The sequence below is a fragment of the Dromaius novaehollandiae genome, chromosome 17 (assembly GCF_036370855.1).
Source record: "Dromaius novaehollandiae isolate bDroNov1 chromosome 17, bDroNov1.hap1, whole genome shotgun sequence".
Classification (NCBI taxonomy): Eukaryota; Metazoa; Chordata; class Aves; order Casuariiformes; family Dromaiidae; genus Dromaius; species Dromaius novaehollandiae.
This window is the reverse complement of record NC_088114.1, coordinates 3,470,032-3,484,269: the sequence shown is the minus strand read 5'-3', so window position 1 is coordinate 3,484,269 and position 14,238 is coordinate 3,470,032. Positions and strand designations below refer to the sequence as shown.

The 14,238-nt window shown below is 44.5% G+C and overlaps 1 protein-coding gene across 3 annotated transcripts in view; it reads left to right on the top strand.

Moving 5' to 3' along the window:
* Positions 1 to 14,238, top strand: part of MLXIP (MLX interacting protein) — a 53,575-nt gene that overhangs the window by 19,943 nt on the left and 19,394 nt on the right. For all 3 annotated transcript variants that reach the window (XR_010392026.1, XM_026114492.2, XM_064521961.1), the window contains exons 2-7: positions 8,307 to 8,413; positions 8,761 to 8,846; positions 10,241 to 10,330; positions 10,608 to 10,649; positions 12,068 to 12,239; positions 13,268 to 13,357. Coding sequence is in view for 2 of the 3 variants with exons in the window: in XM_026114492.2 (XP_025970277.2) it covers positions 8,307 to 8,413; positions 8,761 to 8,846; positions 10,241 to 10,330; positions 10,608 to 10,649; positions 12,068 to 12,239; positions 13,268 to 13,357 (587 nt within the window). In the remaining variant the exon portion in view is untranslated. The remainder of the gene's footprint in view (positions 1 to 8,306; positions 8,414 to 8,760; positions 8,847 to 10,240; positions 10,331 to 10,607; positions 10,650 to 12,067; positions 12,240 to 13,267; positions 13,358 to 14,238) is intronic.

Sequence of the window (14,238 nt, the reverse complement as noted above, 5' to 3'; positions counted from 1 at the left end):
GTAGGTTGCCTTGGTTCTGACAGCTCGGGGGGCCGCGGGCCGGCCGCGCTCTGCCCTGCCGGCGCAGGGTTGCGTGGATGGAGCGGCGGTGCTTCGCCCGCTCTCCGAGGGCTCTGCGAGCTCTTGTCAGTGACCGCTCTCTTCTTATGAGGGCATCCGATAGCTCTTTAAAGAAAGTCTTGATCCTTAACAGTTAAAAAGTATGTGACATTTTGGAAAGTTAAAGTTTGTAAAGTACGTGACTGTTTTGTAGATGGAGGAACTTGGGTGCAGCACGGAGAGCGGAGAGGTCTTGCCCCGGAGTTAGCAGCGAGGGATGGTGGCAGGGAGCCCCTGTCTCCTCCTCCTGACCAAAATATTCGGAGTGACAACACTTGTGAAGCCTCTTCAGCTTTCTTGCTGTTTTAGTTTTGTGGTAAAGTGAGTCAATATTGGACAAATGTCTGAAAAGCAGGAATGTTTTTAGACATATCCCTTGATTTCAGACTGGAAAAGGGAAACTATTTAAATATTCTGGGTCTTTAAATAGACACTGGTTGAAGGACTCTGTAGCCTCCAAGTCTCCTTCATATTTATACTGCTCTTTATTTTCCCCTTCACCTCGTGCTGTTTCAGTGCTCTTTTCACCCTTTCACAGCTCACATGAAACCTGCTTCTCTCCCGAGCATTTCTGCAGTGGTCCTTCCCGGCTGTCTCCGAGCCTTGCTCTTCGTGTATCGGCTGTTGTCCATGTTATGTTTGGCTAAATCTACAGTGCAAAACTTTTTCCAGCAAAGCCATCTTGCTTGTTCAGCAGGAAGGTTTAGAGTGCATTAGTTGGGGCAGGAGTGTCTGGTTTTGTAGTATAACTGAATTTTTACTTTCCTGCTTCTTTTGAGGAGGTGCACGCCTCAGCTTCCTGGGTGAAAACAGTTTGGGCGGCATGTTCTTGGCAGGTGTTACAAATCCAGTTTGCCAATGGATAGCTTTGTTTTTGTTTGTTTGTTTGTTTTCTTTAAATTTAATGCATTGCTCACAATAGGGGGAAAATGTTTGTCCATTCTGGTATCTCTGTCTTCAAGACTGAAACACTATTTGAAAAGGAGAGGGCTCGAGCAGCGGGGCAGCCTGGTTGTTTTACAGTGTGTTTGACGTGACCTCAGCACGAAGTTCTCCACCATCATTTGTGGAGCGTGGGCAACGTAGCATCCCACCCCAGCCCGAATCTGCTGCCACGGGAACATTTCAGGTAGGAGGACGAGCTGGGTAACCTCGAGAAAATGAGCCGCCCTAACGCTCGCTTTTAAAACAAGCGCTGTCTGAGTTTGGCTTCCCAGGGCTGTGGCTAGGATTGACTTTGTAATTAGGAGTAGTAACAAGCATCAGCGCGAAAGCGTGGCCTCCTCACGGGTCCTACATGCATTCGCTCAACGCAGGAATGTTTTTGTTTCACTTGCCTGCCTCTCTGCTCCGGCACACAATGCGTATAATCTGATTCCCTCAATGAACCTTTGTTTGGGGAAATATTGTTAGTTTTGGCTCCTAGAGAGCTGAGCTGACAGGCCTAGCTCCCCAACAAAACAGATTGGAGATTAAAAAACAAACTAAAACCACTCCTTTAAAAAAAATGCTGGGGAGAAGCCAAAAAACTCATTTTCTTTGTTGCTGAAAAGGCTAATATAGTTAGCTACTTTACTATCAAATCAGATTTTTTTTCTGTTGCTTAAATTAAAAGACCTGCAAAAAAATCATAGTCTCTGCAGTCTGCTTCATAAGCAAAGCTTGACTGCTCGTGTACAGGAGGGAATCGGACAAAACTCGCAGAAGAAGGGGGCTTTAAGACTGGAGCCGACAAAGTGAAGAAGGCGGCTTTTAGCACAAGGGCAGCGGGAATCTGTAAAATAAAGAAAACATGAAGCACACTTCTGTAGATTGCTCCTGTAACCGAATTTACAAAAATTTAGGTCTGAAAACAAAATAATTAGTTTGCTTAGAACTGCAGTACCTGAGACCCCTATGGCCTGTACGAGCAGTGGCTCCTGCGAGTCTGTAGAAGCTGCTTTTGAAGGTACCTTTGCTGCGTTTGCTGGGAATATATATTTGGGCAGCAGGGTCAGGCCTGTGGAATCTGAGCCTCGGAGCTCGGAGGTTTGTGTTTAAATTCCGTTTACGGTAGATCTAGGCCAGGTGCTGTGAGAGCGCAGAAGGGAAAAATAGCTTCTCCTGAGCCAGAGAGGCGGCTCTAGCCCGCGAGTTCCCTTGTCCCCGCGTATCAAAATCAGTGAAAGAGAAGAGGGTGGAAATGAGGCTTTTCCGTGCAGCATAGGGAAGCATGGCAAGACAGCTGGGTCCCATGCCCAGCTCCGTCAGTCACCTGCTTTGCAGCCATGGGTGTAGAAATCAGCCTCCCGGCCCGTTTCCTAATATTTAGATGGGATCGGGCAGTGCCTCTCTTCCCTCCCAGGGGCTCGAGAGACCTCTGGTTTTGCAGAGCGTTTAGTTCCCTGCAGTTGCCAGACGGCTTGCGGGCTGAAATGCCCTGCTCAGCAGCGTTCGTGTGCCATGGCGTGGGGAAGGAGCTGAATCTTTTTCTGAATGGGGGAAGGGGATTTTTCAGACTGTTGTTTAAGGCAAAGTGGAACAGTCTTTCCTCCTGTCTTCTATTAGAAAAAAAGATGAAACATAATGGTATGCTACTGTTTTGACCATTTCTGTGGCTCATTAAGGCTGGGGAACTGCAAGTTGAGACAGAAACAACTTAATAAAGCATTTGAGCTGTATTAAAAAAAAAAAAAAAGTAGGTTCTACTGTGCTATATTACATAGTTGTAATTTAATCAACACTTATTCAAATTTCATGGAGCCTATATAAGCTGTCCAAACCTGCCTCCTGAGATCTAGTCCTGTTTGGGAAGTATTTATCTTAACATTTAAAAAAGCTTTCCTTCTCCTCTGCCCCTTCAGTATTCTCTCTAGAAACCAATGTTTCTTAAAATAATGATTTACCAGTTAGTAATTTCTTAAAAAAACCCAAAACCTCTGCTGGGTTTGCACACAGATAAACGTCCTTTCCTGTCCTAATCCAGAGGGTGGTGGTGTCCATGGGTTTATGCTGTCCGAAGTCCGTTTTAAAATCCTCTGATCTAAGGGAGGAGAACAGGGGATTCCTCTGCTGTGAGTCATCTTATATCAGAGCTGGATCCTGCTTCCACTGATGTCGGGAGTTTTTCCACTGACTTCAGTGGAGTTGGGCTGAATTGTTTCAGTGCTCTAATTACAGAGAGCTGCTGCATCTGGACAGGGTGGACGGCTGTCTCACGTGCCCCGTACCTGTTAAGGGAGAAAGTCAACCCTTTGCACTGTCCCTCCTGGGTCAAAAGAATCCCTAAAATGTCCTGCAAGATCATTAACTGCTCTTGCAGGCGGTATCTGTTAGCCGTAGCCTTTAAGCTGTGTTCATTGCGAATCGTCAGTGGAAGGCATCTCTAACATATGTTTTTTTAAAAATCTATAAAGATGAGGAGAGAGCAACCCTCCATAGGTACTGTTCCCAAAAGTGAGAGGGTGGAAGGGTGTTGCGATGTAGTTGGAGCTAACAGTGTTTAGAAATACCTGTGTAGGTGCAGTTAAAGTACTACCTAGTTTGTAGACTGGTGATTCATGATTCTTGGAATATTTTCATTAAAAAAAAGACAATTAAATCGCAGCTGCCTGCACTTTACTAGCTGTTAGAGTAAACAGAAATAGGTGATTAAGAGCCTGGAGCATCTCTTGTACGAGGAGAGGCTGAGGGAGCTGGGACCATTCAGCCCGAAGACAAGAAGGCTCCGGGGGATCTTATCAAGGCGTATAAATACCTGATGGGAGGAGAAGGAGAGGAAGACGGGGCCAGGCTCTTCGCGGTGGTGCCCAGCGGCGGGACGAGAGGTGATGGGCACAAACTGAAATGCAGGAAATTCCAGCTGTACGTAAGAAAAAACTTTTTTATTGTGAGGGCAGCTGAACACGGGCACAGGCTGCCCGGAGAGGAAGAAAATGCTTAAAGCCATGCAGATACCACCTTCTTCTGGAAATGCTTTGTTTTGGATTTTGAGAATCTCAGCATTTTGTTTTATTTTCATAAAGGCAAAACTTTGAATAAAAATGAAATCTGTTTTGTTACATATTAGAACGCACACCTTCTCTAATTGCATTTCAGACTATTAAAGAAAAATATATTAAAAATCAAATGTATTTGTGTTTAAGGGAACCAGGTCACAACCTCACAGTGGGCATCTGTTTCTTATACTTCACTACAAATCCCGTAGTGTTTGAAGGTTTTTAATTGCTTTTAAATTACAGCTACTTTTACTTTGTTTTAAAAATAGACAGTTCTGTTGCTCTGACAGATCCGTGCTGTGTATCTGCCCGCTCGGATCTCAGCTGCCTGAGGTGGTTCCCGAGCTGGGAAGAAGTATCGTATATCCAAAAGCTCGGGAATGAAATCCAGCCTCTCTCGGCGTAGCTGGGACTCGTAGGTGAAAGCTGCCGGGTTTCGCTGCGGCTTCTCTCTTTGGAAGCGCTGTGACTCCTCCCGAGCGCGGAGGGGCCCTGGGACGCGAGGGGATTTCCAGCTCCGTGGGCTGCTCAGCTGCGGCTTGCTGAGCTCAAACCACTCGAGGTCGTTTGGTTTCAGGAAGCGGCGATTTCTCCATGGGAGACTGAGCTAAATTCCTGGAACTTATTGCACATTACCCACCCCCTGGTTTTCATCACTTCAATTTGAGCCGCACTGGATAGCGCTGAAGATGAGAAAGCTGCATGTTCCTCGGGCGTTGCGTGCGCGGGCAGTGCCGGCTGGGCCGCCGGCAGCGAGGACGCCTGCAGACTGACCGAGAGCCCCGCCGGCACCACGTGCCATCCCCGTGTGCCCTCGCTGACGGGTGCCTTGCAGCTCGCTGCCTGCTTGGCAAGCTGCTCCGCGCTGGTTGTAGGAGCAGCGGTGGTCTTGGGGGCCGGGGAGCTGGCGGGGGCGGCAGGCAATGGGCCGCTGTGGGTTTTCTGGCTTCGTTGCTTTAAAACCTGAAGATGAGTTTGAGTTAGGCAGCTGCTCTGGGTTACAGCGTGGTTCAAAGTAAGTGACTGTTGACGTTGGTGGAATTTGGAGTAGGATCCAAATATTGTTCTCAGCTTCATGCTGGTTTGTCTCCACCGAGGATAAAGCCGTTTCACTTATGACCTCAAGTTGGACTTGTGCTTTGCTCCCCTGGGAACTAAAAATAATAATTATTTTAAGAATAGGTTCTTAATCACTTCCTTCTTTTGATGCACTATTTTTGTTTAGTATTTTGTAAGAATGTAATAGAAAATGTTTTAAACTATTTGTATTTTAATTCCAGTTTTAATTGGCTACACAAGAAATAATTATAGTTCCTTTCAGGTTTTCCGTAGAAAAAGCAGGTGTTCTTGTTGTTTTGAATGAAGATTAACTAAGTAATAGACCGCTGCTGCTTTGGCAGACTATCCGGTCATACAGCGCGATCCAGAGATGAACATTAAGTTGACGGATTCCTTAGTCAAAGACATGTAGGCACTGTATCAATGTTAGTGATGCATCAGCGTATTAATCTCCTCTCTCTCTCTGAACTGTTGACATACATATGAGAGACAGAAAAAGGTGTGTGTTAATCTGGGTTTCGAAATAATGGTAAGCCAAGATATACAGTGATTTTTTGACAGAGCTGCACGGGGAAGGCAGTGAAGGTGATGAGATGGCTTGCAGAGATGGGGAGACCATCAAACGAAAGGAGGAGCAAAAAACTTGCAGAAAGTTTGAAAGCAGAATGGAATAATCTAGCCTGGACTGTGAAGGGGACGGGGATGCCCCGTCTGTCCTGAGCCCGCCGCAGCTGGAAAACAGAGGGAGAACGTGCTTAACCTGGACATGCTTCCCTCAACTGGAGAGGCCTGGAAACTCAGAAATGGGGTTGGGGGAGACATATTTCGAAGAGTGGCATGTGGGTGCTCCAGCAAAAAAAGAAAAAAATAAAAAATGAGGTAACAGGGGCTTTCCTAAAGACTTCAGTGAGCGCATGTTGTGCAGAGTGTCTTAGAGCCCAGCTAAAGAGAATAGCAGGAATAAACTGATAATTTTTTTTCCTACTTCTTGCTGACAGATCACATTGTTTTCCGTTACTTCTAGCCTGTGAAGATGCCCACTCCAGCCAGCCTTTCCAGCCGTGAGGAAGCCAGCGTTGGCCCATTTTATGCACCAAATTCTGTCTGTGCTTTCTTGCTTCTCAGGCACCAGAGTCCCAAAGGCTGCACCAACCCTTTTGGCGTAAGGAGAGGGGCAGTAAAACCCCAGAGGGCTCAGACTTGCCCCGGCAGGGTAGCCGGAGGCCGTGGTTAGCACAGCCCTCGCGAGCTGGTCGCTTGTCTGCTCTCTTGCTGGGGAATTGCCCTGATCCCTTTAGTGTACTTTATCTGGCCTCTGTGCCTGCTTCCGTGTGCATGCAAAAGCATAACGATTTATTTTTAAAGAGGATGAAGGAGGAAAAAAAAAACCCAAAAACTTTCTGCCCTTGGGCAACAGCTCAGCTGACGGTGATTTAACCCACTGCTACAGCTGGCAGTGCTCAGCAAGGGTAAAATTAAAAGAAAGCAAGCTGGTTTTTCTTTCCCTGTCAGCTCGGCTGAGGCCTGGCATTTGCTCCTACGTTGCCGTAGCCGCTGTGGGACCACCTGGGTGGTAGCAGCAGTTGTGGTGCAACCACGGGAGAAAAATACGAGCCGTGAGCTAAATAACTGGAGGAAGTGGTGATTTACTGCCTCGCCACCGGCAGCTCGGGCATTTTAGGGTGTTTTGTATAAGCTCCGAAGACTTTGTGCTTGTGTATAGTGTTGCAAATTTTCCTTAAAAAGAAGCTGTGAGGAGATTTCCTAGACTGAGTACGAGGCAGGGAGTGAGCAGTCCCCAAGCTGCGATCCTCCCTCCGCGGGTGAGCGCGGTGAAGTGTCTGGCGCTCCTGGGCCCTCTGCTTCCTAGTCTCACCGTGGCCTAAGGGCTTAAGTTTAAAACGGGGACTTCAAAGAAAAAATACTCAGCTCTTTGCGTGCATTTCTACTGACTGTGGCATGTCAAATACGCAGGGCCCCAGGACTGGTACATCCCCGTACGGTGCCATTGCGACTCATGGTAGCGGTCGCTCCTGGCTGACCAGGTGCCTGGTCTTTCTCTGTGAGGGGGCAGTGGTGTTCGTGTCCCCCGTCCATGTGCTCTTCACCCCAGAAGCAGGTGCCGTCACCTCGGCCTGATGGCTGTGATGTTTCCAGAGGAACCTTTTGCCTTTCGGTGCATTGTCATATTCATTGTAGTTTGTACTGTTGATCTGCTTCCGTTGTATTGAAGACACACAAACAGCATAAAGTAGGAAGATGTATGACTACAAAACCGTAAAAAAGAGGGAGGACCCTGGGACAGGTACGATACCTATGTTTTAATCCGTAACGTGAGATTTACTAGATTACCGGTGTTTCCTACTTCCTCTGCTCTGTCAGTAACCTAAGATTCGTGATTCATGAAGGTGCGCTTTAAGGGTTGGGTAGTTAGTGGTTATACAGTGCTTATTGGAGTCTCCGTTTCCCTTTTTTCTTCCCCGTCTCCGGAAGATTGTTCACACACAAGCTGTGTCTCTTTCCACCCTCCCCTTTCCTTGGAGGAGAGTTACTGTTCCTAGTCTGTTGGTGATCCCTTGCAGAGCTGGTGGGTGACAGTGCTTCTTAGGCCGGAGCTGGTGCTTTGCTCCTCTTTTCCAATGCTACCAGCCTGGAGAATCAAAAGGAACTGCAGAAACGAATTTGCATTGACTTCATCCTGCTCCTTGTCAAGATCCAAGCCAGGCAAAACTAAAACCCAGCCAAACCTGCAAAAAGCTGCAGGCCAGGGTTTGACCTTAATTTTGAGCAATCTTATTCTCAGCTAATGGAAACTCATAGGCTGGTATTCAAGAAGTCAAGGAGAAGGCATCCTTTGGGTAAAATGAGTTGCAGTCCTGCTTGAGATGCTTGTGACCCCCATGTAGTGAAGACCCGTGGTCACAGTTGTCATCCGAATCTGAAGGAGGCCTGAAAGGTGGACTCCTCTCTGGCACCTAGGTTGGTAAGCCTTGGCCAAAGCATATATGGAGACAGCATATAGCAAAACCTTTTGGTTGCTGGCCAAGCATGGCTTGTTGTACTTTCTCTTCTGTTCGCAGTTTGGCAATTTTAGGAGGACGCTGCTTATCTTGAAGAGAGGAGCAAGAGAAAACTGAAATCAGAATGTTTTTTCTTTCTGTTTTGTTTCAGTGGGAAGCTGGTTTCACCAAAATGGAAAAATTTTAAAGGCTTGAAACTTCAGTGGAGAGATAAAATCCGTCTCAATAACGCCATCTGGAGGGCATGGTACATGCAGTGTAGGTATCAGACTCGGCTGCCTGTCACTGTAAAATATTTTCTCCAAGACATACACGTAAGAGGCGAGACAAGAGAACTGAAGTTACTATCTAATGGCAAGTTCAGAAATTGTTAATGGCCTAAATGTCTAGAAAGTTGTCGTGTCAGTGTCTTTGGATCAGTCCTCTCCAGATCTCTACACTGCCCCTGCACTGTATGATCCAAGTACAGTCTGGAATTTCCCCATTTCCTGGTGGCTCTCTGGAAGGAACCCTGGCTAGATTTTCTCACGTCTTGCCGTTCAGGTGACAGGGCTCTCTGCAGAGCCTGCACATGCTGAGCGCTTGGTTTCTCATTTTTGTTTCAGATCTGGAGAAGCGCAAGAATCCGGTGTGCCATTTTGTGACTCCACTGGATGGCTCCGTTGATGTAGATGAACATCGTCGGCCAGAAGTACGTACAACCTGAGGAATGTCTGTACTACTGAGATCTAGAAATTGTAACTAGATTTTCTAGTCCACTAGATATAGAGCAGCTTAGCCAGTCTATGCTCTGGTGCGTTTATCTATCTGCAAGGAACCATCAATATCAAGAATATGCGCTGTTGAGCCAGTGTTTGTAATTTTATCATATTAAGATGGTCAAGATGCAACCCAAAGGCAAATTATTATCCATGTAACCTATGTCTATGTTCTAGTTTGGTGAAATATAAGTCATAGAAGTGGAATTTGAATAGTTAAAAGATTTTGACAGCCACAGTTCTCTTCTGGCTGGAGATTGCTGAAGTCGGTGGGAGATCAGAGTGCTGACTGTTTTCAGGATTGAATCTAAGAGGCCCTGTGAAAGTTTTCTGTATCTTTATTCAATTGATGAAGTGTGATTTCAAGACAACAAGCAATTTTTTTTTCTCTGTCAAGGTAACTTCACAAAAAGAGTGAATATGGGTTTGTGTACTTTCATTTTGTGCTACTGTAAACATACATGCAGACTAATAGATGCCCTATGGCTCCTTGCAGAAAACCAGTGAGGCCCTTGATGTGGCAATATTTGGCTCTCTCTATACTGCATAATTCCAGAATAAATTATAAATGCTGTACCCTTCTAGGAAACAACAAGGTAGCAACTGCTACTGAAAGGAGTTCCAGAGGAGTTTGTGGAACCGTCCCAGAAAAGAACAATGTTAATGTTTTTGTTGAAAGATGATCCATGAACCCAAAGTTGTGTTAAGGCTCTCATTAGTCTGCTGTCCTCAGTTTATCGTACACTGGTATCTGTGATACATTAGAGATCCACGTTGTTCTGATCCTTTTGTTGTTGTCAGGGCAGTGGTGTACAGTGTGTGGCCTGCAAGGTCACGCTTCTCCCTGAGCTGGACATTAGGCTTCTATTGCTTTGTGTCGTTCTTAATGGCTTTTGTGTATGCACATGCATGTTCATGCAACCTTGTGAAATTCTCTTTGCCTGTTTGCTGCAGGGCAGGGTGTTATAAGCTTTATATATTGTATTTTAGTAAGTTCATTTTTAGTTGTTTTGGGCTTTTTTGCTATGTTTTAAATATTGGTTATGGTTGGTCCAATATGGGAGATGCTGACACTGCAGTCAGAAGTCATCTCTTGTTTGTTTATTGTGGGAAAGATGAAACTGGTACTATGATTTGCTCTGACTGGCACAGATTTGCTCTGTGATACCTGAATTCTGGGACACTGTGGTCTGCTGATACATGAGCTCAGATAGAAATAGCATGCTTGCTTTCATATTTTTTCTGCCTGAAAATTTGCTTGAAAGTCTATTGAATGTTCAACTGTTCTGTGATTCTGTATAATTCCTGGTATATGTTGTGTTCTCAGGCCATTGCAACGGAAGGAAAATATTGGAAACGAAGAATTGAAATAGTCATCAGGGAATACCACAAGTGGAGAACCTACTTCAAGAAAAGGGTCTGTTGGTTTGCACGGTGAAAGTAACTTACTTGAACTAGCAGCAATATGTTGTTGCTTTTTGAGTTGCAGTGGCACTTTTGCTAGCATGCAAAAATACTTAAAGCTGATGATAAGCTAATGCAGCCATACTCATCTAATTAGTCTTGCTAAACTAAAAATGATTGCGCAGAGACTAATTGCGCATGATCAGAATTTTGCAAAATCAGATCTTCTAGTGGCATATACAGGTTCTGTTTTAACTTTGTTTTAAGTGTGTTTTGTTCTCCTTTTGCAGTTACAGAAACACAAAGATGAAGATCTTTCCAGTTTGGTCAGGGTAGGTAATACCTCTGATAAGCGGCAGCATTTCTGTTTGTAGAATCTGCAGTAAGTAACAGAACTGTAACATGCAGCAGCTTGCATTGATTAGAATCTAAAGACAAGCATCTTGCTTTAGGCTTAATTAAGGTCAGACACATTAATGCTTCTGCGCCATAGAGAGCAGCATGAATTTTCCAGTTTAAATTGGGTGGAAGAGAGGCTGAATGTGAAGTGCTGTGACAAAATAAAAAAGAACCAGTATTGGGTGCCCAGAAAGATCAATCTCTTTGAGGGCTGGCACGTTATTTCATCTTGTTGCTGAGTCGTAACTGGCACCACCGCCTTGCTTGTGTAACTGGATATATGAGGATGTGTGCGCTACGTGTTGCAGAGCTTCCTGCTGCCACAACATGGGCAAACAGTCTGCCAGGATCCAAGGCAAGATGTTGAGAAGAACAACAGCATCTTCATTTAATATGCCCACTAAAGCTGTCAAACCTGCTTTGGGCTTGAACTGATGATCAGAAGCGTTGTTCAGATTGTTTTTGAAGCTAAGCATGAGTCTGGATCTGTCCCAGGTTCACAAAATGATCAGCTGTTTTGACCCTGAGCTCTGATGCACCATCGTGGCACACAGCTGTAGCTAGTGCTGCAGGCTGGCTCAGCCACAAATCCTGACTCTGTGCTTTTAGTCTGCAGCATTGTAAGGCAATGCAATTTAGCTTAGCCTGTAGTGAAGGAGGGGTAAGCCAAGTCACAGTATGTTGTAATTTTGATGTACTACAAGTGCCCACAAGAACATAAACGTACCTCGTAGAGAGTCAGATTAATTATACCTAATTACATTTCAGAGATTCAGAAATACTTCAAGATGGGGGGGGGGTTGCTCTGAGTTTTTGCTGTCCATGTTATTTTTAAATCTTTATTCAACCCAAAAGGTCATTAAACTGGAGGTGCAAAGTTATGCACATAATCAATGAAACTAGGAAGTGTTCTTAAAGTTATTTTTGGTTTTGTGCAAAAACTTCCCCCGGAGTGTGGTGATATTGTACTGAAGTTCTCTGTCGTTGTTCAAATCAGTGAGCTTAGGTTGTTGTATTAGGAGTACCCCTAATCTGTTTCAGTGTAAAGAGATGATACTGATGCCAGACTAGACGAGCAATTGGTCTGTTTAGTATGTAAAATAGGCCAGAATAGATGGAGCGCTGGTTTGATGAGGTGTGGCAGGAGGTAAAAAAACTAGAGTAGGTGGACTAATGTGAGAGGAGGCAGGGTGCTGGAGCAAGTTGTATGTGAAGTCTGTCCATCTGAATGGCTCCTAAAGGAGAGTTTCTTTCTCTAAAAAAAATGTGAAAATGGACACTGTTTTTATATATCTGCTTTACCTACCTGCGTCTAGGCAGTCTGACTTTTTTTTTTCCTTTCCTTTGGCAGGATGATGATGTGGTCCTCTGGCAAAAAAGAAGGTATGGCAGAGAAACTCCAGTCCCCATGGAGGAAGGCTCCCTCTTGGATGCAGATATGCTTATGTCCGAGTTCACCGACACACTATTCTCCACGCTGTCTTCACATCAGCTGGTTTCCTGGCCAAATCCCAGAGAGATAGGTATTTGCTGGCTGTTAGCTATGTTGATTTTGCAGTGAGAATCTCTAGGAGATGTCTGGTTAGTTGCTTTGCTTCTTTTCTAGTCTCGTTTCATTGTGTGCTTAAGAAAGCTTATCTTACTTTGCTGATAAAGATAAAAATAGCCCAGGGAATATAGCTGTTTAGGTTATAGAATCCCAGTTATTCATCCAAATATCATTTCTGTCTTAGCTTCTTACTCAGTCACCCTGATATAGCCTCTAATATGGCTCTGAATAAATCTGTCTGTAGTGAGCACTGTTTACCTTTATCACTGGTGAAGGCGTTGTTATTTATCTCAAATCATATATGTGTATTTATATGTGCGTGTGTGTGTGTGTAAAAATATGTATGTATTTTTGAGGAATACCTATTCATTTAGGTAGCCTCAAAATCTTTGGGTATGTCCCTTAGAACAGATAAAGTCACATCTGTAGAAACAATCCCAAGAGCTATGCTGTTCTGTCAACCTCTCTCTAACTGAAGGCTCTGGCTGGCTAATGGGACAGCAAATGTCCGCTATGCACCGTCCTTGCTGCATGGATATCTGAGCTGTCTGAGCAACTCCAGAGCCGCTGCAGTTTACATGAAGTGTACTTAAAGCGAAATGAAATGGACGATGGTTTATTTTAAAACACTGTGTTATAAACTGTGGTGGTTCAGGATCTGATTCACAGCTGACGTCTTGTGCAGCAGGGGCAGGACAGGAGGTTTGGGAGCAGTAAGCTTGTGAGGTGTCCAGGCTAGGCTACCCTAGTCGTTAGTCAGAGCCTTGAGGGTTTCACCTCTTTCTTTTCACTAGTTCAAAGTTTAATTACCCAGCAGTCTGATCTCAGAACTGCTCAGAACAGTCCTGAAGGAGAGCAGACGCCCAACCTGTTTCAGCAGCAGTTTTTATGTAAATATCCTGGCCAAGCCTGGCTGTGGTGCCTTAGATCTAGCCAAGTGCCAAATTCCTATTGATGTTACTGTGCAAATGATGCAAAGCTAATCTCTCTTGAATTTTCCAGCACACTTAGGAAATGCTGACATGATTCAACCAGGGCTTATTCCTCTCCAGCCAAATTTTGACTTCATGGATACTTTTGAGCCTTTTCAGGGTAAGAATCAGAAATATTATCAATTAATTTCTTTAAAATTGCAGTGATTTATGAACTAGTGTTTAACAGAAAAATAAACTTTACAGATATCTACTCTCTTTAGAAGTTATGAAATTTGACTGAAAGGAGAAGAACATTTGACATTTTCATTGTTGTTTATTTCACGCAGATGCATGTGTGGGAACACTCTCTTGTTATTGTGATCCCAACTCCTTGCTTATCCATCTTTGAAAATCACTTTAGGATTGTTTATTCCAGTGTTTGAACTGGGTAACTATTTGTTAATTGTGGCTTTCAGAAGAATGGCTTTTAGATCTGAAGTCATTGAGTAATTAAAGACAGAATATCAGATGTGGATAGGAGAACTTTTTACGTTAATCATCGCCCACAGAATCACTGAGGTTTTCCCATTTAACACTTCTTAGTGGTGAAATGCCAGGACCTGTGTTAGAGAATTGAAAACATTTCTGTTTGCCCTGGAACATTTGCCACTACTCTCAAGAATTACCTATGACATTACTCCTGACAGCTTTGATTGTTATGGATTTGGATGGAAGTTGCATCTGTTTGCTGGGCCTGCATGCAGTTTGCATCAGCTTATTGAGTTCTGTGGGACAGGTGGGAATCAGCTCTTGGCTATCTGCATACAGGTGAACCTTACACAGTGCACTGAATTTGTGTGATTCTCGGCTTCTATAAAAAGTAAAGAGCCCTGCTGTGAAGAGATCAGTTCCTCTGGAAGACAACATGTAATTTCTTAGTCAGCAGTTGTATGAAGCAAAAATCTAGTGGTTTCATTATTTTCTAAGTAATATTGAGATGCCTGTGAATTTGTGTTATTTAGCAGTGCTGCCTTATCAATGAAAAATAGAAGATTATTG